Raw genomic sequence first — 24,191 nt, forward strand, 5'->3', positions numbered from 1 at the left:
GCAAATAACCTGTTTTTAATCTTTTATATACAGTCTATGTTTTTAATGAAGCTGTCATCCATCTTTTGTGTTTGACCTCTTTTATTTTTGTTTGTTTTTATTATACGTTGTTCTGACACGTGTCTGAAACCGGAAACCTTCCCTCTCTGATGACAGTGCAGCAGCAGCAGCTCTGTGTCGCCCTCCAGCGGCAGCTATGGTGCACCTCACCCACAGAGTGCAGCACAACACGGAGCAACAGGGCTGCAAGTAACGGATTTTTAAATTTTTGATTTTAAACTTAAAACCATTTCAAACAAATCCACTCCAGGAAACTCAGGACGCAGGTGACCCTCAGCTGCTCCAGAAGCTCTTTGCTGGTCTGTGTTGTTTTGTGTTGAGGAACCGTGGGACACTTCGGTTCTGGATGGAAACAACGAAGCGATGTAAAAAAAAAAAAAAAAAAAACCTCATGTCCTTCCTGCTGCTTCACCAACAACTTTAGCAGATTTCTTTTATTTATTTATTTTTGTTGCACAGGAAAAGTAATTGCATGTGTTTGTAGGTGCTCGTTTCCTGTTTCCTCCCTCGAAGTCAGAGCTGCACAGATCTGTGTAAGTCATCAAGTGCCATGTTCGTGCAGACATCATGTCTGAGCTCATCCCATCACCGAGGACTTTGCTGGACTGGTGCAGAGTCACGTGCACCAGTTACCGCTCAGTGGAAATAAGCAACATGTCAACATCGTTCAGAGATGGACTCGCATTCTGTGCCATCATCCACAAACACCGACCTGACCTGATGTAAGTGGACCACACGTTTCCTACAGAGCTGCAGACTAGTACAGCTACATTACATTGTGAGGCCTGATCTGTGGCATGAGTTTTATTTTATTTAAAATTGTTTTTTTTAATCTTTGTTTTAATTCTATTAGGTTTTTTTTAAAGACACATTAATTCCGTCTATTTGATTCAATTTATTTTAGTTTCATTTGACATTCTTATTTTATTTATTCGTTTTTAAAATTAAATTAAATTTGAGTTCTACTTTATTTTATTGATTTGTCTTGTAATGTCTGTTTCATCTTATTTAATTCTACATCTTTATTTCATCTCACGTGTTATTTCATTTTGAGACGTGTCTGCTCCCTGTCTAACGTTCAGTCTAATCTGCAGCAGAGTGAGGAGCTGTTCTCTGAGTGTCAGACTAATCTGCTCCTATTTGCTAAATCTCTCTCTGTCTCTCTCCTCGGCCTTTAAATGGGATTAGTTAGTTTGTTTTTAACTCCTAGAAACAATAGTTGAACTTGACTCTAATCTAATTTACTAGCGGCCTAACCTGTGATCCTGAACTGCATTTTGCTTTGTCTGGTTGACCATTGATTCCTCATCAGGCAACAGTTTGGTTCGTTTGTGATATTTCTTATTGAATCGATCTCTCTGTCCTCTCTCTCACTCCAGAGATTTCAGCTCCCTCTCCAAAGATAATGTTTATCTCAATCACAAACTGGTGAGTCATTAACCTCCATGTTGTTCACACAAGCCACAGTTTAAGAACGGCTCTGTCATCTACTGGCGCTGTCTGTTTCTTCTTCCTCCTGGTGTGCAGGCGTTTCAAGTTGCAGAAACGAAGCTGGGCATCCCTGCGCTGCTGGACCCAAAAGAAATGATCTCCACCAGGGTCCCTGATTCTCTGAGCGTCATCTCGTACCTTTCACACTTATACTGCGTCTTCAACAGGACGTCTCAGGGTGTGTAGTTTCCCACAGACCTTCACCTCTTTACCTTTTCTGTATTTAGAGTTACTTACAGCAGGACAGGTTTATTATCTGATTATGATGTTGATGTTGCTGAAGGTCTCTGACAGGTTTGTAGGATGAATCACAATGCCACCCCCCCCCCCCCAAAGGACTCGAACCCTGAACCCTCATAGATTTATTTGTGCCGGTGTGAGAAGCAGCAGGAGCCTTGAAATGAAAGGAACCACATCATGTTGCTTTGGAAAGTTTGAGACTTTTCATTTTATGTTGTGTATTTATGGATTTCATCTTCCAAGTTCTCGTCTTACTTTCCCTTTGGAAAATTCTGAAAAAATTGTGTGAAGTCTGCATAAAGGGCTCAGAAAGTCTGTGAGGAATCCTTCACTCACAATTTCTGAATTATGAGGGACACGCCTCAAAGTCTGTGAGTCCTTAAGGGGGGGGGGCACTGGGACTCTTCACTCACACGTCTCCTTGATGCTCAGGTCATGAATCAAACTGTGCTGTGCTCCTTTTGTCTTCTCTGGACTGTGCAGCAGATCGCTCTGGTTTGAGATCATCGCAGGTCACAGTCTCAAACAAGAGAAAAACTCCGGATGTTCTCAAACCCCTGAAGGTAAATCAGTTTCAACACAAACACAAACATTCTCTCCCGATATAGTCGTGCCTGTCTTCACACACTCTTTGTCGACCTCAGCTGCATGTCCTTCTGTTGTCGTTTCAGAGCTCGTCCCATCTGGAAACTGATCGCCTGTCCAGCACGGGCCCTCGGACGGTGTGTAATCTGTGTTTCAAGCCCGTCCACCTCATACAGAGACATCTGATCGACGGGAAGGTCTTCCATCGCAGCTGTTTCAGGTGACACACTGTGACATCAGAGTGTTTACATTAGTGTTTGGATCCAGGTCCATCCAGAATGTTCCGACCTGAGAGAGACAGACGTGAGAATGAAGTACCTCTGCAGAATTATGTTTTCATTTCTGTTTACTGACAGGATTATAAGCAAAAACTGCTGAGTCGTTGTTATTGAAGAGTGAAGTTCAGAGAGGAACAAGATTAAAAGGACTTTTCTCACCTTCACATTGCGAAAGACAGATTTTTCTAAAGAAATAATACAGAGAACTTCTCTGCACATTTGTATCTGATCTCAAGACATGTCGATGAAATATGGTGATAAAGTATTTAATGTTTGTTTGTAAGCAAAATTAAACAAAAACTACTCGATGGATTTAAACCGTGTCGGGGGGGGGGCAGATCCAGGATTCACTTTGTTTAACATTGTGAGATAGAACATTTGATAACTGTCGGGGTTCTGTGTTAAAGATGCTTTCACAGTAACACATGTTTGTCTTCCAGGTGCAAACTGTGCCACAGCACTCTTCTACCAGAGTCGTACACAAAGGGAAGTGATGCTGCCTCCTTCATCTGCACCGACCATTTAACAGACAGTAAAAACATTCATGTTGCCCTCAAACAGCAAACTGGATCGACTGAGGATCGTCCCAAACGTGACCTGCACTCAGGGTATGTGTCTCTGGGTGGCCTGGCTGTCTCCAGCGTCCCTTATTACACTAAGACAACAGAGTCACAGGACAGACCGGTTTGTGAGGCACCAGAGACGCAGTGGAACGAGAGGCAGGAGAGGAGCAGCGAGGTGGAATGCAGAGATAACAGAGACTCTGGAGTGAAGAGCATGTTGAAGAAGCCGGCACCACCTCGTCCTCCTCCACCCAGTGATAAGGACGGGTCGGTCGCAGGGGCTGGAAAAGCTGAAGCTGCACCTGTTCAGACAGACGGAGAGATACAACAAGAAACCACAAACTCTCAACAGCCGTCAGAGAGCTCCTCACCGTGTGGAGGAGTGACAGGAGGAGGCGGTCGGCAGGTTCCAGCAGCAGCACAAACGTCCGACTCATCTGAGGTCCCTGTTCCTGTGCCCAGGACCAAACCCTCCCAGACAACAAACAGCTCCCCTGCTGGTAAATACACAACATGTTATTCCACCGCTGCTGTTTCCAGCTTCATCTGTACGTGTGTGTTGTTATGAAGTTATTTTCTCTCCTTCTTGTCTGTGCAGGTAAATTATCCAACCAAAGTAAAAGTCCACTCAGTTCTTCTCACAGGTAAGTTGACAGAATGACTCAGTTGTTTGCTTGTGTCCAACTCCCTGTTTGCTTGTGTCCAACTGCCTTGTTTATTTTACCATTATTATCACTTATCATCATCAACACCTCTTTATTTATTATTATACTTATTTGCTAAAATGCCCTGGAGTTTTACAAAACAGCGTACAAACTGAATGTGACTCAGTAGAGTCTACGACCCCGCTGAGGCCCGGTTGGTCCCTTTAAATTCAATGAAGCTGCGTCAAACTTCACATGCTCATAAATATTAATCTCCTTAATGAGCCTGACTTTCTTCAACAACATCCTTGAATTATTCCCTCAGGAAATAAGAGAAATCTTGCAATGTTAAAGAAAGGTATATTATAATTCCTGGTTTCACCCCATGATCCAGATCTGCACCAATGTCTTTCCTCAGTGACAGATTCACATCCTTCTATCGAGTTTCGTTGTAATTTATCCAAACAAGCCAAAAAAACAAATGGACAGGTATGAAAATAAAAACCTCTGGTGGTGAAATCATCTCGAAAATCACTTCTCGTCTTTCCCCTTTTAGCACCAGCGCTACAATGAAAACCAACCATCCCTGGATGACCATCATTCATCCGGGACCCTGGACACAGCTGCCTCCCGCCCCCCCCCCGGGGCCCACTCCTCGAACCAAATCTGTTTGTATAAAGCAGGGCCCCTGGTTCAGAACCAGAGCAAGAGGTCCCAATCCATTTGACGGAAACATGGATGAGGAGGAGGCTCCTGAACCTGAGTGCTCAGTGGAGGCGAGTCGTTCAGAGGAGGTGGCTGTTCGATCAGATGAAAATACTCAGTCTGATGTAAACCCGCTGGATGAAGCCATTCTAGCAAAGAGTCCAGATAACGAAGAGGCCGGCGGGGCTGCGACACCCGATCCAGCAGGGGGCGTGAGTGTGGAGACGTCCAGTGAACCAGCTGCAGACACGGGTCAAATCAATCCACCACATGTGGCTGAAAATGGAGGCACGGCTGGTTCACTCCCAGATGTGACTGAAGCAGCTGCAGGGCCAGATGTTGCACCAGATGAGGGCCAGAGTTACGTTCTACCCAGAAGTCTCTCTGTGCCAGTCATCATGTCTGTCCACTCTCAAGGGTCCTCACTGCCCGGTGTAACCGCGGCAAGTGAATCTGTCGTGTGGCAAAGTAAGGTATGACCTCACCACTGATTATTAACTACCAGTCACTGTGTTTTATGATTGACAGCTGAGGCTGACTTGTGATTGGTCGAGCGTGTGTTTTATATGCGAGACCTCGATACCGTGGCTCCACCCCCGGATCAATAGACCCTGCCGTCGTTCATATCGTGGATGTTTTGGCTTCATCTCCGGACGGTGGCAGGAGGCAGAGAGGCGTCGTCCATCTTTACTCTCAGTCTATGCTACAAACCCACAATGCAACATCTCTTTATTTAAAGGGTTGTCTTTTCACTCCCATGTGGTTACCACGGTAACGGCAGGTGCAGCTCATAGTGCAAAATAAACGGAGAGGTATGCGTCTGTCAATGTTCTTGAGATGGGTGGTTTCTGAGAAAGCTGAAAGACAAACAGACACGATCGCTTTGGTTTTGTAAGTGTCATCACTGAGTACATTAATTATTATGGGATGTTAATACTAAGTAAACACATCAGCAGTTAAGCAGGTTTGAAAGGAGATGAAATAATTCTCTATGATGTTATCTCAACATGACAGTTACATGTCACCAGACCTTGTTCTTATTTCTGTTTGCAGCCGGCCCGCCGAGAGAATCCCTTTGATCGAAATCCCACAATGATCAAATCAAAGACTTTCCAGACCTTTCCATCTCGACGGGCCCCGGCCCCTGGACACGGCTTCCCTCTCATCAAGAGGAAGGTGTGAAAAACCTCAAAAGGGCAATTATTGATAATAATACTTAATAAAAGTGTATAGTATCTTCATTGTTTTTGTTCACACTGACGTTTGCAGCCCTCATTGCAGGATTCGTGTAAATCTGGTGTAAAGTCATTCATGGTTTTGCAGGTTTTTTTCTGCACTTGACGTTTGTAGTGAGATTTTCCTGAGTTGAGCTCTTCCGTGTTGCTGACAGGTGCAGACAGACCAACATGTTTCTACAGAAGAGCTGCAGACTGAGATGGGAGAAGTGGAGAAACGTCTGGAGGCTCTGCAACACAGAGGAGTGGAGCTGGAGAAGAATCTGAGAGACTGCATGAATGGTGCAGCCACATTATTCACAAGATCATTTGTTACTGTGATGCACTGTGTTTAGACACTGACAGTGTTTGTCCTTTTTATTCCAGATAAAGAGGAGGAACGAATGCTAATGGAGTGGTTCTCTCTTCTCCATGAGAAACAGGATCTGGTGCGCAGAGATACCGAGCTGGTTTATCTGTAAGTACAGAAGTCAGGTGCTTTATTTTTCATTTCCACTGTTTATTCCTGATAAAGTCTCCTGAGCATGTTGCTGTTTTTATCAACACTGTGCTCTGTTCTGATTATTAATGTGTTTTTGGGGCATTTTTCTTCAGAAATGTTAAAGGGAATTTTCCTGATTCATGTTTTTTCCAGGACAAAGCAGCAGAAGTTAGAGGAGAGGCAGGCGGATGTGGAGTATGAGCTCAGATGCATCCTTTGTAAACCTGGTCTGTGTGATGCTCTTTACCTAACTTCTATCAGCTGACGATAATAATCATTCATCTTAAAAAAGCATAAACATTACAACTCTATAATGATTCTGTGTTAAATCATTAATAGACCCAACATTTCCTTTTTAAATACTAACCAGAGCACTTTTCCTAAGTGGTTAAAAGGCTTTGCACATACACACTTTACTTTGTATTACATGTTTATATACTTTGTCTTCTGACCTGAAACTGCTGTCGTATAAGAAATATAAGAACTACTGTGTGTGTTTAATGTGGTGGATGTGATGCAGCACAAATCTCTGTGGGGTTGAATGTTAACACGCCGTGTTCTGCTCACTCAGAGATGGAATGGAGTCCGGAGGACCGGAGTCAAGAGCAGCAGCTGATGGACGAGCTGGTCGCCATCATCGAGCAGAGGAACCAGATCATCAGCAGCTTGGATGTGGACAGACAGAGGTATAAAATAAAAAAACAATGCTCAGAGTCATGTCACTCGTAGTTTTCATCTGTTTGTTATTGAGCAGGATTACCGTCAGACAGGTTAGCACGAAACTTAGTGGAAGGATGTTGTATGGGTCTATGTATTCAATTTAAATGTGGTTTCCTAAGGGGCCGTGGTGGAGGAGTGAACTCTACTTCTATATTGTAATATTAAAATTCAGCTTCTGTTTTTCTTGTCAGGGAAAGAGAAGAAGATAAGCTTTCAGAGGCCACTAAGAATAACAAAGGTGAGAAAGTAACATTGAAGTTTAAATTGCAAACTTTTTACCGTTCCTCTAACCTGAGTTTTCCTGTTACTTCTCCTCAGCGCTCCAGAGAGAGGAACTGAAAGAGCTGAGGAAGTCAAAAGGAAAGTTCAAGCCCACGAAGGTTTTTAAGATGCTCAACCATAAAGCAGAAAGCATCAAGGTCTCCATGGAGAAAAAGAGCTGATGTAAAAACATGAAATAAAAAAATCAACAAACACAAAACAGTCGTTTATGCTTTTAGATTACGACAGTGTTGATATTTATTTTGACCGCAGAAGATGATCATCATATTAAAATATGATGATGATAATATAGTGAGGTCAAGAAGAGCAGCTTAGTAGTGTAGGCAAGATGAACTTTCTATTTTCTTCACTGTTATCAGCAGTGTACATTTTCTACGTCGCTGTGTGCAGACACTATTTATGTTCCTTTATTTCATTACATACTTGTATTTGTAGAAGTAAGCAATAAATATTTATTCAAGAAGGTTTTATGTCTTGTGTTGTTTGAATTATAAACTTGTGTCCTCATAGCAGATCATATTTTAATTAGCACTCAGAAGATGTTGGATCTGATAAAATGGTTTTGAGTAAAAACTGGAAATTGTTTCTCCTGAGTTTTTTTTCTGTGTAAAGTTTGTTTAAAAATATAAATACCACGGAATTTCCGAAAAGAAGATCTAGAAGCATTCGATGCATCAGATAAACTTATAATTTAATATCTGACTCGTTTATTTTTACAACATGAGACATTTTATATTTCGACGCTCAGCTGGAAAACAAGCGGAACGAAACGCACTTGTCCTCCTGACGGGCCGGAACGTTTCCCCTGCTGCACCGCGCCACCGGAAGTCCTGGCTCTCATGTGGGCTCGTGTTGACAACACAACGTTTCTTCGCTGATTCGCGATTTAAAGATTCACAGAGACACACGAGAGACGCCGACTGAAACATGTCCGACCACGAAGACAAGTGAGTGACGACACGTGTGTCTGTTTATTTCATTTACGTGTTTTCACAGCGCGAGGGACGTCATTGCCGGCTAACGTGTAGCTTGTTAGCTAGCAGCTGTGGTGCTTCTGAACTCTGGATCTGAGATATTTAACACAAACTCTTTCCGTCACGTGTGTAGCTTCGATGATGGAGACTTTGATGACGCCGAAGAGGACGAGGGGTTAGACGATCTAGAAAACGTGGAAGATGTAAGTTTGGGTCAGAACCAGATCGTCATGTGGGTTTTTCACACTTTGTTTTGATGCTACATAAAACACCGAGATAACAAACAAGGGGACAGGTTGGTTCTGTAGCACACAAATATACAATAACAATAAATATGTGTCTATAGTAGTTTTAAAAATATAAATATGTAAAGATTAGAGATTCTGGTTTCTAATATTTGAATCTGACATTTGGTTTATGTGTAAATTAAAGTACATTTTAATAGTTGTTGCCACCACCTCTGTTGTGTGTGTGTGATAATATAATGTAATAAACCTGCTCTCTTCCTGTGCGCAGGAGGACCAGGAGAATGTGCAGATCTTGCCGGCAGGAGAGGGACAGCTGGCAAACCAGAAGAGGATCACAACACCGTACATGACCAAATACGAGCGGGCCAGAGTGCTGGGGACACGAGCTCTTCAGATAGCGTGAGTGATGTCACATGAGTCACACACCTCGTAGTTCAACATTTATTGTATTTTACTTTAACGCAAACATTGCAGATTGTTTTACAACCTCAAGAAATGAATCGTTAATGCAATCTACTGTTCAGTCGTCATGTTCACTTTACGTTTTAAAAAGGTCTCGTGTGTGAATTTCTTTAAAACCTCAGATGATAATTACATAAATTTAATTTGTCAAAGATTCTGTGATGTTTAAGTTCAACAGTGTCAACGAGGAAGCAGAAAGGAAACAGATTCGATTTTCTGTTCGATGTTTGGTTTTCTCCAAATCATCCGTCAGTCAGACTGATCTTTTTTCTGTCTCATGTAACTCGAGCTACACGAGGATCAAGTGCTTGATTTGTTTGAGTGGCACAAGTCGATATCTTTAATGTTGTGCTGTCGTTGTACTGCAGGATTATTTGGATGGAGTTTGTTTGTCCGACTCGACTCTTACACAACTTTTAAACTTGACCTCTTCCAACAGGATGTGTGCTCCAGTCATGGTGGAGCTGGAGGGAGAAACAGACCCCTTGCAAATAGCCATGAAAGAGCTTAAGTAAGTGATAGTTTCAATTATCTTCTTATGAATTTAGATCATTACTCAATTTGTGGTTTCATTTTGTCTTGATGTAAAGAGAAGGACATTGACATCCTCTGTACTGCTCAGTGTCTCACCCAGACTTTTCTTTTTGCCCCTTTCAACAGGAGCAGAAAGATTCCCATCATCATCCGCAGGTACCTCCCCGATGGGAGTTATGAGGACTGGGGCTGTGACGAGCTCATCATAACAGACTAAACAAATTATCCAGTCACAGCCGCCATTTTATCAGGTCAGTCAGCTGCACAAACCCAGAGGAGACTTTACAATGACGCAGCCATCAGTCGCTCCGGCCTCCAAAAGATCCACTGAATTATCAGGTGACTGTGTTGAAATAGAAAAAATTTGAAATGTGAGTCGATGATCTCACGATCTGACAGACGTCAGAAGTTTTAACAGCTGCAGTGCAACTAATAACCACAAGGGGGAAATGTGACTCTAGTCAAACATTTACTTTTGTTTTACAAAATATTCCTGTGTTGTAATTTGTTTGTCTTGGAGGAGAGAGGTGGTTAGTGTAAAAAAAACTGTTTTATAGTTTAGAATAAACTCTTTTGTATAAATAACTTTGTCTTATTCACTTCACTTATGATTCATTGACACGGACTCACTGCAGTTTGAAGTTAACATCCATCGTTCACATCTGTGCCTCTAACATTTAATATAATCATGAGTTAAAGTGAAGTAGCTGTAGAAGTGTCATGTATTTATCTTCACCTTACATTATATTACACAGCTTCAAGGGCTAGTTATCATGATTTTTTTTAAGCAGTACATGAAATATTTCACAGTATTTCCGAGTTGTCAAAGATCATGCAACAGCAGCTATTTCAGTAACTTCTGTTATTTCATGTATTTGTCAGATCAAACTCTTCAAAATGATCTTCGATGTGCAGGGAACAGAATCTCTTCTGCTTTAATCAGGTCAAATACAAAATGTCTGATAGTTAAATAAGCTCAAACATCTTTCTTTTATTTACAACCCTGTCTTTTATTATCGTTAATTACTTTGACAGCCTGATGAATCTCAAACAACATATAAACACAGAGCAGTATTGTTCAACAGCTTTGTTGTGTAAAAAGCTGTGTGATGATACTCCAGCTTGTGTCGGCTTAATATATGGATGCGTTGTATTTTACACATTTACATAAAGGCATCACAACTGAAATATAAACCCATGTTTTCCTCTGGTGGAAGATTAAGACACGACAAGAGGTGCAGATCTCTCTCGTGCTTCTCACAAATATGAAAAACATCGTTATCAAGAAGCCAGTTTGTACTGGTATCTATAATTGGGTGTAGCCACAGTCATGTTAGTAATTTCTGGAAAAAAAACTGCTTTAATCTGTGGGGCTTTTGATTGGAGGAGACAGTGCCTCGGGGTGGCGTTACACTCCTTTCACGGGATGGAGGGGCGGGGGGGCATGTGACACTCAGCAGCACCCACCACAGTGAGGCCACCATCAGGTCGCTCTTAACCCTGCTGAGGATAGGACTGAGACATTCAGGCTTATTTTGCGTATATGACTCTCCACTTTGTTTGATTTTAGTTTTTCATGTTGTTCTGATCTCTTTTCTTTTTACATTTATTCTCCCACTGCAGTTCGTTCAGTTTTAAAACTGTGGTCATCACACAAATACTTTACGATCCGTCTTTTCCCAGCAGCTGTGTTCTTTGACCTATCGAGCCCTGACAGTCCCTCCTATCAGATTCCTGCTGGATGATCAATTGTGTTAAATCAAGCGGTTGCTGATTTTAAAACCTTTGGTCCAATACGATTCCAACTTTGTGGCTGTTCTGCTCTACGTTTGAGCTCAGGACTATTTATTGTGTCTCCGAGAAGTTAACAACCAACTGAACCAGCTGAGAAAAATGACTTCCAATGAATTGGACCATTTTGTAACCTTGTTTCATAAAGATCTCCGTCTAAGATACAGAAGTCCGTCAGTGTGTCAGTAAAACAGTGCTGGTGATCGTGCTCTGTCTGGTGGCGGTGGTGCGCTGACGACACCTGCCTCACAGCCTCTACCTGCGTCTTCCCTCTGGGTCCCTTTCGTAACTTTTGGAATGTTTGAATCTCGTTACCGCTCCAACCTGAAGAGTGCGTTTCTCAGTGGATGGGGTGAGTGTGGGGGATGAGAGGAGGAGGAGGGTGGGTGGGTGGGTAGCGGGGGTTGCAGGGTCTATGTGCAGGGAGTATATGAGAGTCCCTTTGTATCCCAGTGAAGCTACAGGCCAGGCAGTTATGGGTAAGGCTCCCTCATTGCCCTGATTCCCCCCCCCCTGCACAACTCTCCCTCAATGGCGTTCTTTGTCTCTGCAAAGTATCACACAGCCGATTAAAGAGAGGGAATTAGGAGTCAGGCTTAACCTGCAACTCACAGAAACACGCACACACACATGCACGATATAACTAACTGGAAATATGCACATGGGCACGTATAACCAATTATATTAGCTCAAGTTCTGTCTGGGGAACTTTTCATCAGTACGTGAATACTTCCTCCGCTGCTGTAATGTAGCACATTGTCTCATCACTCGCGCTCAGCTCACCTCTGCTCATGGTCAGCGGTGGACTGCTGAAGCTGTGAGTTGCAGTTCAAGTGAATTAACCGTCGGCTGAAGAGATTATTCTGAGAATGTGAGCAGAGCTTTGAGCCCCGGAGGCATGTGCTTCTGTTGTTGTGTGTGGTTAATAACGACAGGACGAGCACTTCTATAACAATTGGAATATTTCTATAACGGGGTCAATCAGCTGTTTGAATGGGGATGTCTCGGGTTATTGTTTGTTACGTACTGCAGCTGGTATTCAGGCTGAGGTGTATTTGTTCCACTGTGAAAATGTTTCAAGAGGCAGACGTTTATGAAAGCAGAAATAAAAGCTTTATTTCAAGTGAGGGTAAAAGATCATTAGTCATCATCACATGATGAAGGCTTGCGGTCCTGCTGTTATTTAGAAGTTGTGGCGACAGTGCTGGCGACAGTTACACAAGGATGAAAAGATTAAATACAAAAAATGGCAGAAACAGTCAAATGTTTTCTTCAAAATGGAGAGAAACATTTAACCCACACACACAAAAAGCAACAAAACAAATATAAATAGGAAATTCATAGCAACATTACAAAAATACAGATGAAAATGGCTACTGGAGGTAAATGGTTAAATAAAAACGGGCTTATAGCACCAGTGGACTGTGATTTAAAACAAGCAGTGCTGCATGCATATTCTTTACATCTGTGTCCATTAATGAATATATATCTGTGATATACAGAAAAACAAATAAATGATTTTAAACACATGTAGGAGATGAGGGACAGACATTATACGTGGAAACACCATCGAGACTAAAGAGAGATTATAAAAAGACGGTATGGAAAAAAAACTGGTTAACTAATGGTTTACAAAAAAATGTAAAAAGACAGAAACAGGATTTAACAAATACAGATAAATACAGCTTTTCTCTTCACTGTTCCGTGTTAGTCACAAGTATTATTAAGGACAAGGCACAGTTCATGTTTAATATTAGGACGTGTTAAAACGTTTAAACTCCTGCTGGCTTTTATTCGCTCAATCTCTGGCAACTGCTTCTCAGTATTGGCATCACCGACACTGATACTGTATGAAAATAGCTCTTTTTAAAAAGTTACAAAACTGTAATCAAAAGATGTGACATCTCAAAAAAGTTGATCTGTGGCTAAGAGAAGGCAGCGGTGCAGGTTTTCAGTGGAGATAATTATGGCAAAAAGCGTTTGACGGCATCGTCACAGTCAAAAACAAAGCTTCTATCATATATTCTGACAAATTGCAATCAGTGAAAGTATAAATAGAATTTTCTTGACCGTTAATTTTCTACACTAATACATCAAATATGAATTTTCGCTCATCAGTGCTTTTGTGGGGAAAAAAAAAAAAAAAGCAACAGGAATTTTTGACACCAAGAATTTTTATATACGTCACATTGGAAAAGTGTTGGCGGCTAAGAAAGAAGCTAGGTAACGTAAAGGTATAGTTCAGTGTCTTGTCGGGAGAAACCTTTCAGTTTCTTCTATTTCTAAAGTTTTGGTTTCAAAACTTTGGTTGTTTTTACAAATATTTCATATCTGCATGCATCAGTATACGTACATTAGTTATTTCAAGTACATTTTATAGACCATCCTGATAATAGTCCTCGTTTTTCTGACTCAACACACATTTCACTTAACAAACGTTAACATGGTTTTTCTTCCATGTATGTGTGTTGCGTGTACAAAAGTCATTTGAGGTGAACACAGCACAACAGTTTGAATTCAACCAGGAGCCATGTGCCTCAGAATCCAACAGAATGCATCAGTATTTGTTTGTGTTGATTTCCAAAAGCAACACAACACTAGCGTCTGTTCGATAAAGGCCCGACTTGCCTGAGAAGTGAAACGAGCCACAGCCAAATGATTTGGCTCCCCCATTTTTGTCTTGTCGGTAGAACCTGTGAATGTGACTCCCTCTCAGTCCGCGCTACATTACACAGGTCCAGCTTCTGACCTTATTGCATCTCTGGACGTACTTTTCATTGTGGTCCATTGTCCCTGTCCTTGCCGGCCCCCGGGTTGAGTTTGCGGGGTTTGGACGACAGTGTCCCTCCTCCGATTCACAGTGAGTCCCCCCCCCCCCCAACACCTGTGAACACTTGTAGTTGTGTTGTTGAATCTAACCTGAACCTCTGCAGTGCTCGGTGAGTGTTTTTTTTTTTTTCTTTGCTCCGTCAAAGCAACACCCTCTTACTACTACTCTGTCCGCCCCTAATATTCAACCACGCTTCGAAAGCACCACGGGCCAAGCTCATACTTGGGCTGCGACAGCATTTCTGCGTCTGGGAAGGCGCAGTACGGGGTTCCTCCCCTCGTGCCTCCCCAGCCTCCTCCTCCGGTGCCTGCCCACTCCCCACAGCCCAGACCACCTTGACCGTCGATACCACCGGCTCTGCTGTTGTTGTTGCTGCTGTGGCCGCTGTAGCTCCTTGGGTCCGACATGGGGGCTGAACCTGCACCAGTGCCCTCTGGAATCGTTATCTGTCATGGCCGCGACAGTGTAGTGTAGACGGGCTGTTCCCAGTGTGTGGGGCTGTGCGACTGCTGCACACTGGCTGGGTCACTGATGGGCGTGTACAGGGGCCTCTGGGAGGGCCCCATGTACGAGAAGGCTGAGTACAACCCCGAGGCCTGGCTGGAGTGGGCGTAGTACGACCCTGAGGCCTGATGATCAGCGTATTCAGCAAACTGAGCCCTAGAGGCCAGTGAGGGGAAAGCAGAGCTGTAGTGAGGAAGGCTGAGAGGCGCATATGTGACATGGGAACCTGCTGTGACGGCCTCTGCAAAGTGAGCCCCGGCTCCCCCAGCCTCACTCTTAATCTGGGCCTTGGATGGGTCTGAGCTCAGGGTGGAGCCGTGATGTTGCTGCGGAGGCTGCTGCTTGGAGAGCCAGGCAGCTGAGTGTCCACTGGCCGCTGCCAGAGCTGAGGAGATGCCGTAGGTGTACGGCGAGGCTGGAGAAGCTGTTGCAGCTGCAGCCCCCCCAGCACTCTGTCCGACCCCCGGGTGCCCGTTTGGGGGAAGATATTGGTCAAACTCATTGACATCAAACGGCTCCATGTTGGCCATGACCTCGTGGCTCATCTCACCAATGTCCACATTACCAAAGTCAATGTGAGGTTTCCCAGATCCCGGGGCACCTGAGCTTCCCTCCGGTCCTGTTGTACCACGGGAGACCCCGTTCCCATTAACCTCCCTCTTTCCGTCTCCTGCCTTCCCAGACTGAGGCTCTGTCTTGGGAGTGGTGGGGGGTGTGGGGGGACTGTGGCTCTGACCTGCGGGGGACACAAGACAAAAGTAGTTACAGCTCTTTTTCTCGGAAGACCAAACCATTAAATGTCTGAGTGCCACACTGGCCAGTTGCATCCAAACTAAAACACAAGGACGTGATCAGTGGGGTAGTGGAAGGGAGCCTGCAGCCCACCTGCAGCATGAGGGTGGTGCCCATCAGCCAGAGGGGACCCGGCTCCCCCACTGTGGGCCATTTCCAGGTGGAGGCCCTTGTAGTGGGATTGGCTGTGGGGGCCCTCACCCTCCGAATGGCCTTCGGCCTCACTTCCTGACCCGGAACCAAGTTTTCCATTCTTGCGGCGTCGCGGCTGGTATTTGTAGTCAGGGTAGTCCTTCTTGTGCTGCTTCCTCAGCCTCTCTGCTTCCTCGATGAAGGGTCGCTTGTCGCTCTCATTGAGGAGTCTTTGATGAAAAGGAAATAACAAGACGGTTGCGTTTGTTAACGTTAGAGAAGAAGAAAACTTAACACATGTTGCAGCTGCAAGTATAATATTCTACAAGATGCAAAAAGTTTTTATATGATATAATCAAATTTGTTTGATTTCCATTTTCGTTGCAGAATATAAAAATGTATTTTTGTTGCTGCAGGTAACTTATTCATCGGCTGCATCTGCACAGCTGTATCTGCACAGCTGTATCTCATGTCGTGCCTTCCAGGGTTTTTGACTGCTGGGTAGTAATGAAATAATGAGGCCATAGAAGCTTCCTGTCTGAAAACTTAGAACTGAGCTCCTAATTTCTACTGCTGGCAGGAATGGCATGAGAAACCCCCGACCTTTCTCTGCCTCCCTGCTCATCGTGTTTCTGGACCAATTAACCAATCATGCCTGAGCCCAAGGTCAAGTGTTCATCTAATTAATGCTGGATCCCCACAACCTTAATGAATTTAACCTTTCTGACCTCTCCTGTCAGGAACTGGTGAGTATTATGCAAAGCAGAGGTCTGACAGAAGTTTGGACTTTAACAAATGTGATGGTTCAGTGAACAATTAGCCCCACACAGGAATTCACTTTTATTTTTAAAATATAAAATTGGAGTTTAAATAACGTGGAAACTCTTCTTGTAAATGTAACTCGGAGCAGAAGAGGCCGCGATTTCATCTGAGCGGGTCTGAAAACAACTCTCATTCCCTCAGGAGCCTCGGTCGCTCCAGCCAAGTGGCAGAGAATTAAACGGTGTATGAAATTAGTCTGGACTCGGGAACATGTGACCGCAGGACACAGACTCTGGTTCTTCAGCTGGTGAGCCGTGTCCAACAGCGGGGAAATTAGACTCACCCTGTCTCTCAAGAGTCACACTAATTAATTGACAGCAAATACATTTAATAGAAAACATTATGCCACATACACTTACATGGTGGGTGGGGGGGGGGGGTCCTCTCACATTTAAAAATGACAGACATCATTACATTCAGAAAAAACTGGAAAGATTTAAGACAAAAGTAGAGGAATGAAAACTCCACGTGCACAAATGCCTGTGAGATGAATGTGGTCACCACGGTGTCGGTGTGAGCCTACGTGCATGATGAGGGAGGTAAGAACGATGGGGGTTTTGAGGTGGTGCAGATCAGATGATCGACTTGTTGCTATTCAGAGCGTGGAAAACATATTTTCTGGGGAATATTCGTGACAACAGGAGGGACGCTTTGTCCAGATGCTTTTATACTTAATATTCTGAACACAAAGACACTGATCCTTTGATTTGACCACAGCTACCTCTCCTGAACCCCATTCCCAAAAACTCAGACCCTTAAAAAAAACATTACATGTTTCTTGAAGATTCATCCAGAACATTTATTTAGGATTAACATAGACTATGCAGTCGATATCTGAGTATCTCCAGCTCCACTCCTGCCTGGACCTTCCCCTACATGTTCTGAACTCCTCCAACACCCCCCTATGTACCATCCAGCTACACACAGAAAGTGCATTGGAACTATTAGCATTCATCTATCCACATAAAGTGGCCTCCTCACCTCCACAGCTTCCCCAGGGTCTTGCTGAGCTCCGCGTTGTGCAGGTGCGGGTGTTGGTCGGCCAGTTTCCTCCGCGCCGCCTGCGCCCAAACCATGAACGCGTTCATGGGCCTCTTCACGTGCGGCTTGCTCTTGCCGCCGGTGTTCACGCGCACGGGCATGGGCACGAGGGTCCAGTCGTAGCAGTTGAGAACCTGACTCACCGCCTCGCGGATTCCTGCGGGGAAGCGGTCGTCCTCGTCGTCGGATCTCACCGAGGAGCAGCCCGCCGACGCGTCGTCCAGCTGCGCCTGCTGCCGGAAAGGCGAGTCCCCGCTGCCCGTGGCCCCGGAGGAGTGACCCGGGGACAGGGAGCGGCTGTCGTCCGACATCCCGGGACTGAGCTCCACCTCCGATAAGCTCTGCTCGTCTCTGGACATCTTCCTACACACACAAACCTCCAGGTGCGCAGAGGACGCAAAGGCCTGTTCCTACAAATGCTCAGCTGTGCCTGTTCGGGTCCCTGTTGCTGTTTGTCCTACAGAGTACGGAGTGTCGGGTGACTGCTGATCTGACCTGTCTCTTCTCTGGCTCCTCTAAGTTATAATATAAACTGCCAGTCTGTCTCTACTCTCAGCCTCCGTTGCAAAACTCTGTGAGGATTCCACATTAAAGTTCTTTCCATCCGGGTGGTTGGTATCATAGGCGGCTCAGTGCGCACCTTGGACCCCAGTTTACCTGCTAATGCACAGATGTCTGCGCCAAACTCACCCGCTCTCACTTCCCTCCTGACTTCCCCTTCTCTCTCTCCTCCGTGTATCCCGCGATTGGACTCCAGCAGCAGAGACCTGCAACAGCAGAGCGGTGAAGGGATCAGTTGGATGAGGGGCAGGGACGGTGCCTGGATCATTGGGCGACTACAGCCTCACCAACACATCTGGGGAGGAGGCGCTGTCATCTACTAACAAGTCAGGACACTGTGAGAATTGAATTTGCACAACTCCGCAGAGAAACAAAACCTCAAAACTAACACGCTTGCCCCACCCCAGTTTTTTTTACCCAATAAAATTGGGACTTATGCATCTATAATCTTTTCCCTGTTGCATTCATGCAGTCATGAGAGGAGTCTCAAGTGGTTCTGTTAAATGTCAAGATTTATCACTCTCTGAAATAGGGAAAGAAACAAAACCTCCATTGAGGCCTCTGCTATAAATTCCGCAGATGTGCGTAAAAGGCGCAGAATATTGTCTGAACTCCTTTAAAAACAGTTCATTTCCCTTTTTTTTTTGTTCTGTGTCTGGGTTTTTATATAAGTTGGATATTTGCAGAGCTCCCCACCACCACCCCCTCCTTTACAGCTACTGTTTAAGGTTTCGCAGTTATTCCAAGCTCCCCGAGGAGAAGGTGTTGTAATGACACGAGGCCGCGGCAGCACAGTCTTGGATTTATACCCCGCAGTCCCTGGACAAACACAACCTGGCGCTGGAAATATAAACTTCGTGTACGCGCGTGTGAATTAGACACAGTCTGTTTGTCGAACAGGAGCGAGTCTATCGGCGGCTGCAAACTGCGTCCTTGTTTTTATCCATTAAATCAACACCCGGCCCCGAACTTTACGTCCTGGATCTGAATCAGCGAACTTCCCGTGAACCAGCGGCGCCGGTTGGTTTCCCCCTCACCCCGGGATCATGTTGCAGGGGAATTAGGGATCTCGCCCACGTTTAAGTGACATTAAAAAAAGAAACGTCCTGTCAGTTTCAGAGTTGAAAAAGTTCACTCACTTCACACTCACGTTACTGCACCTTTATATTTGAGAGAAACAAGATTCGCCCCTTTTTTTGAAACGTTTAAGTAAAAGTTCAACATGTTTTTAATTAAGCTTTGTGTGGGCAAAGCTTCACCATCTGTCCGAGGCGCATTAATGATAAATGACAGGCGCTCGCCACCTGGTCTGTAACAGGCCACTTTACACAGGCTGTCATCGCGTCTGGAACGCAGAGACACCGTGCGTAAAACGTCGTGCGCAATGAGGCGTTCGGTGCCAATTGCGCACGACGTTTTACGCACAGTGTTTTTCTGTGTTTGCGAGACTCACTTCTTGCATTTAATGTCTCATGAAAGAGCGCAAAGAGAAATCGCAGTCACTTGACTGACTGGTGATAATTTCGTTTCGTCACTGAACATATAAATTGATGGAAAATGAAAACTCGTCTATGCGCTTAACTCCCTCGTCATAGTCTGTGAACACAAATTCCATGTCATCCATTATCTGATAACGTTTACTTGGTGTCCCAGGCACATTAATGAATTCCGGGTCTGTGAACTCATTACCGACGCTCGATTTGTCAATAACTTGGCCTTAATTTGCTTGTTAGAAAGAAGCGTTGTTGTCAGTGATGCTTGTTTGTGGGTTGTTTTACAATTTCCTCCAACTTTAAAAAAAAACATCTTCATCCACTTATAAGTTTTGTTTTAGCTGTAGCCTGTGGGGGGAAAAAGATAACTGTCTTCTTGGTTGGAAAATCTTCAATGTTGACAAATGATGATGAACAATACATCAAAACGAAATCACCTGAGAAATCAATTCAAAACAGATCGACGAGTGGAAGATTTGCTCTCATTAAAAAAACAGTGAAAGCTAATTTTAAAAAAAAGTTCATGGCGTATTTAAACATTTAAAATAAACTGTAAAAGCAGCAGGTTATTCTCAGATGAACTGAAGTTTCACGATAAACTAATAAAGTAATTTTGGCACAGTCCCATTACGCACAAATCCTGAAATAATAATAATATGAATAATAATTCTAATGGCGATGGTCTAATTCTGAGTCGGGCTTCGTTCGTCAAACCATCAGAGTGAGAGGCAGCAGAGAGGAAAGAGTTGGAAATGCTAAGCGCCTTACTTCAGTAATGAGAAAAGGATGTCGCCGGTTTAGCACGAGAATCCGTGAGTTCCCGAGTTTCCAAAGTGACGCTCGATCCCCAGCCCCCTCGTTGCGCTGCCCGAGTATGAATGCCTGCTCTGTGTGTCGGCACCGGGGCTTAAAGAGCTCCTTGTATGAGGCTGGGAGTAAAAAAAAAAAAAAAAGAAAGACAAGCCTTAAAGGAGCAGTACAACGACATGATGCAGAATCAGATATTTCTGATTGGCTGAGAGATGTTTCCCCCTCCATCCCTCTCTCCATCCCCCCTTCTCTCTCTCTCTCCGTAAAAAAAAAAAAGTGTAAAAATATCGAAAGAAAATTTGAGGTTTTGTTTTTCTCAAATTAGTTTGAGGCTGAACACGAGGTCCCAGTGTTCATAAATTGTGCTATATGCATTTTAACACGAAAGCCTGCTGCTATATGTGACAAAGGGAAACGCATAGTTTCAGCTGAATGCATATTCTTTAACAGGTTGATCCTCTCTGAGAAATCCCACAGGCCCCTTGTTAATTTGAGAGGACGTGCATAAGGGGCTGGGAGCTTAACGCAACAAATGGCAATCAACAAAACACAAGAAACTAATATGTCAACACTGCAAACACAAACAACAAAAGCTGTAGTATCAAATAAACACATATTCCTGTACGGGTATATTTGAGGTTGTAGAGTTCCACACCTCAGAAATCCTACAGGCCTCTGGTAACTTGAGCGGAAGTTCATACGGTGGCCGAGGGAGCTCAACACACAACATCCAGATACACAAACTCACTGCAGAATGATCAAAGTGTTTCCAGGGGACACAATCCAGTGATGAAGCACCAGATCAGTTTGTGACTTTATTGAAGTAACTGAGGTTGTGTGTTGGAAAATGAGGTAAAGTCTACAAAGGCCAAATAATCCAGGTTCCACCTCGTGTTTCTGTCCCTGTGAGCACACACCATCAGTAGCTGCCATATGGAGTTTGTGTGTATTTGCACTGTGTGTGTGTCTGGTTGTGTTCTACTTGCATGTGTTGTCCAATTAATGAGGATTGTTTTGTATAATTCGTTAGTGTTTTGTCTGCGTGTGTTATTTGCAGCACATTGAGCTCTGCAGGGCCACCACCATACTGTAACACCAGAATTACAATTACTCTCAAATCAACTCATGACCATTGAATTTGCAGCCTCTAAAGGGAGAAAGTGTGTCCCTAATAAACTGAGTCTCTAAATTGTATGAATTCAAAAATTAGCTACAAAATAAAATCTCAGAAAGTGGAATAAGGCAACACAAGATTCTGTCAGTGATTGATCCACAAATCAAGAAAACTCGATTACAGAGGCCTGAGAGAAGAAGGGCGGGGGCCACACTGCGCCTCAGAGTCAATCAGAGGCTGAAGTCTGAAAACACTGAAGTTATCGAATTCTGTTGGTCTCAAATCAAGACGCGCTCAGAGGAGAAAACCTCACATTGTAATAAAGGTGCGCAGGTTTTACGCACGGTTACGCAGCTCGGTGCGCAGCTCACTGCCTCTTTACGCAAACAGTAATGGACATTTGAATGGTCTCTGAACTTTAGAGGACGAAGCAGTGAAAGACTGAAGTGTTGAGTGAGTTCATCCACTTTGTTTAAATGTAAAAAAAAAATAGATTTTCTGAGTCACAATATTTAAAAAACAGATATGAGGTGAAATGTTCGTATTTTTAAAGTAACGTCAGAAATTAATTTACAGATGGATAACTGATATTGCTCTCTGTATTTTTATTTTTTTTTTAATATTTAGACTATGGATTAAAAGCAGCATGTAATCGCTTCGGACTGAGCAGCAGCGGCGCGTATTTCGGACCGAGCAGCTCTGGTAGAAAGCGCGGAGGAGAGGGGACATCGGGCCGCACGGATACAAACACATGCGCTGTTCTTCACAACAATGACCCCTTGTATCCCCGCCGTGCGACACACTGGCCCCCAATCCAAAAAGCACCACTTTTTTCATGATCCATGAATGTTGACTGTGATAAGGGAGTCCTGGCCATGAGTGCATCTCTCTGTCTGCCTCTCTGCCTCTTTCATTCCTCCTCTCCCCTCCTTTTCTTTGCGCCCTTTGTTTTAGGCGATCTCAGGTGAATTGTAATCATGTGATCACAACGAGCACCCCCTTCCCCCCTGATATGAAAAAATGGGGGGAACAAAAAGCAGTTTTGTGCACATAAAAAAGAAAAGAAAAGAAGCAGAAAGGCTTGTGTCTTCCCTTCCACCGCCACTCTTTACCCGGGTCCACACACACTCTGACATATAGAGAAAAATGCTCCAGGAGCGCAGCGGCTCGGCCCGGGAGCTGTGGCGGGGACCGTCCGCCTCCTGGAGCTCTAACCCGGGAACCTTCAGAGAGCCACTCCGGGGATTTCTCTCCCTCTGTGCCGCTGAGGATTTACGGCCCGGCCTCGGTTTGACGTGAGTGTTTGTCTTGGAGTGTGTGTGTGTGTGTGTGTGAGTGTGTGTGAGGTGAAGGTGGAGAGAAAGTGAAGGGAAGGAAAAAGGCCGAACTGAGTTACACTCGAGTGATGGAGTTTAAAAAGAGTAAAAACTTTCCTGTGTGACTCGATGAAAAAGTGCAGGTGGTAGTTTTATCCCACGTGTTGTCCATGTTTGGAGTGTTAATATATATTCTCGTCGGACTTTATCTTTTTTATTAGATTTAGTTCATTCTTGTTCATTTGTTTCAAACATTCAGTTTGTGAGAATAATCGAACTTGTGTCTGCAGAGTGAGTTGGGAAATAAATGAATCGAGCTGAGATGGATGAAGCTTTTAATTTAACTAACGAGACGTTTTATTTTAAGAGTTACATTTGTTTTCTGTTTGTCCTAATGAATAATGAGACAAATCTTAATTTACTTGCTGCTGAAACTCAAAGACCGTCATAAGAATAAATGTGTTTTTAAATAATTAAAATTAAAGGTTGCTTTAAAAAAAACAACTTCCAATTTACTAAAATACTAAATTAGATAAAGCCTCGTTGAAACCGTGTCAGAGAAATGAGACAAAACCTCTGAGCTTTATGTTGTTTTATTTAATAGGATAAATAATTTAATGTGTAAACTAAGTATACTGAAGTATATTTAATTAACTTTATTAAAGTAAATGATAACTATACTGTGTGATGTTATATCATTAATGTGAAACCATTATGTTTGTGAAGAATATGGAAAATCCTTCATAACAAACAGGATTGTTTCTAAATGAGTGATTAGATTTGTTAAAATCTATTTAACTGCTGAGCCTCACTCTGCAACTGAAACTTTAGTTTTTAAGTCAATCATTGTTTATAATTTCAGACAATAATGGCTTATATAAACTATATAAACTATATATATTATAAAACATGACAAGATAAAGAACAGAGGAAAGGACGAATTGTGTTATAACTCACACACACACACACACACAGAGGAACAAAATGGTACAACCTTGTCTCGTCATGTGACAGAGATGATGTAGTTTGTTTTGAAGCAGACTCGGACACAAACACACACGAACAACACCGCGAGTGACAGTTAAAGGTCAGCAGGTTGTGGGTTAACATGGGCCTTTACTGCAGTCCTGTGACCACGAGGCAGGGGCCCCAACCGCGGGGGCCAGGTCGCCTCACATCCGTACACACACACACACACACACACACACACACACACACACACACACACACACACATAACATGTATTCCTGTCAAATGTTGTACATGTCCACAGATTCTGTTTTACTCAGGAGCCAAACTTGATCACTGGAGATTCTTAGAAACACGACGCTGTAGGAAAAACTAACCACCAAACACAAACCTGATTTGAATTGAAACTCAAATCTTGTTTGAACCCACGACCTCCGAGCTGACCTCTGCCCGATGACATCACTGCACACAAGTAGTGAACAACACACAAATATACAACAACTTTAGGAAAAAA

General features: G+C 43.8%; 4 protein-coding genes across 7 annotated transcripts in view; 2 read left to right on the plus strand and 2 right to left on the minus strand.

Moving 5' to 3' along the window:
• The window catches only part of plbd1a (phospholipase B domain containing 1a), a 125,342-nt gene that overhangs the window by 95,784 nt on the left and 5,367 nt on the right, over positions 1–24,191 (minus strand). The gene's annotated exons all lie outside the window — the stretch shown is intronic.
• Positions 177–7,749, plus strand: LOC109641066 (MICAL-like protein 1). 3 transcript variants are annotated; one of them, XM_069525674.1, is made up of 16 exons: positions 177–425; positions 545–782; positions 1,440–1,488; positions 1,588–1,729; positions 2,275–2,354; positions 2,463–2,596; positions 3,095–3,717; positions 3,816–3,861; positions 4,418–5,039; positions 5,620–5,742; positions 5,957–6,083; positions 6,168–6,258; positions 6,436–6,509; positions 6,854–6,968; positions 7,194–7,240; positions 7,321–7,749. In XM_069525674.1, the coding sequence occupies exons 2-16, from the start codon at positions 628–630 to the stop codon at positions 7,443–7,445; spliced, it is 2,553 nt and encodes an 850-aa protein (XP_069381775.1). In that variant the 5' UTR covers positions 177–425; positions 545–627; the 3' UTR covers positions 7,446–7,749. The 3 variants fall into 3 exon arrangements, with proteins under 3 accessions (XP_069381775.1, XP_069381776.1, XP_069381777.1); XM_069525675.1 differs by having other exon boundaries at positions 177–326; XM_069525676.1 differs by having other exon boundaries at positions 213–425; positions 2,278–2,354.
• Positions 8,051–10,087, plus strand: polr2f (RNA polymerase II, I and III subunit F). The gene is made up of 5 exons (XM_020105377.2): positions 8,051–8,231; positions 8,392–8,461; positions 8,775–8,905; positions 9,408–9,479; positions 9,629–10,087. The coding sequence occupies exons 1-5, from the start codon at positions 8,212–8,214 to the stop codon at positions 9,717–9,719; spliced, it is 384 nt and encodes a 127-aa protein (XP_019960936.1). The 5' UTR covers positions 8,051–8,211; the 3' UTR covers positions 9,720–10,087.
• Positions 12,384–20,421, minus strand: sox10 (SRY-box transcription factor 10). 2 transcript variants are annotated; one of them, XM_020105406.2, is made up of 4 exons: positions 20,237–20,421; positions 17,355–18,181; positions 15,513–15,781; positions 12,384–15,363 (listed from the first exon to the last, which is right to left on the minus strand). In XM_020105406.2, exons 2-4 carry the CDS (start codon positions 17,771–17,773, stop codon positions 14,573–14,575), a joined length of 1,479 nt encoding a protein of 492 aa, XP_019960965.1. In that variant the 5' UTR covers positions 17,774–18,181; positions 20,237–20,421; the 3' UTR covers positions 12,384–14,572. The 2 variants fall into 2 exon arrangements, with proteins under 2 accessions (XP_019960965.1, XP_019960967.1); XM_020105408.2 differs by lacking the exon at positions 20,237–20,421 and having other exon boundaries at positions 14,193–15,363; positions 15,621–15,781; positions 17,355–18,092.

The sequence above is a fragment of the Paralichthys olivaceus genome, chromosome 5, assembly GCF_024713975.1.
Source record: "Paralichthys olivaceus isolate ysfri-2021 chromosome 5, ASM2471397v2, whole genome shotgun sequence".
In the NCBI taxonomy this organism is placed as follows: domain Eukaryota; kingdom Metazoa; phylum Chordata; class Actinopteri; order Pleuronectiformes; family Paralichthyidae; genus Paralichthys; species Paralichthys olivaceus.

Coding starts and splice junctions, on each gene's coding strand:
- LOC109641066 (XM_069525674.1), top strand. CDS start 628: ATGTCTGAGCTCATCCCATCACCGAGGACTTTGCTGGACTGGTGCAGA. Junction 2,355..2,462: donor ATGTTCTCAAACCCCTGAAG/GTAAATCAGTTT, acceptor TTGTCGTTTCAG/AGCTCGTCCCATCTGGAAAC. Junction 5,743..5,956: donor TCCCTCTCATCAAGAGGAAG/GTGTGAAAAACC, acceptor TGTTGCTGACAG/GTGCAGACAGACCAACATGT.
- polr2f (XM_020105377.2), top strand. CDS start 8,212: ATGTCCGACCACGAAGACAA. Junction 8,462..8,774: donor ATCTAGAAAACGTGGAAGAT/GTAAGTTTGGGT, acceptor TCCTGTGCGCAG/GAGGACCAGGAGAATGTGCA. Junction 8,906..9,407: donor ACACGAGCTCTTCAGATAGC/GTGAGTGATGTC, acceptor CTCTTCCAACAG/GATGTGTGCTCCAGTCATGG.
- sox10 (XM_020105406.2), bottom strand. CDS start 17,773: ATGTCCAGAGACGAGCAGAGCTTATCGGAGGTGGAGCTCAGTCCCGGG. Junction 15,782..17,354: donor ACCCTGGGGAAGCTGTGGAG/GTGAGGAGGCCA, acceptor TTTTCATCAAAG/ACTCCTCAATGAGAGCGACA. Junction 15,364..15,512: donor GCACCACCCTCATGCTGCAG/GTGGGCTGCAGG, acceptor TGTCCCCCGCAG/GTCAGAGCCACAGTCCCCCC.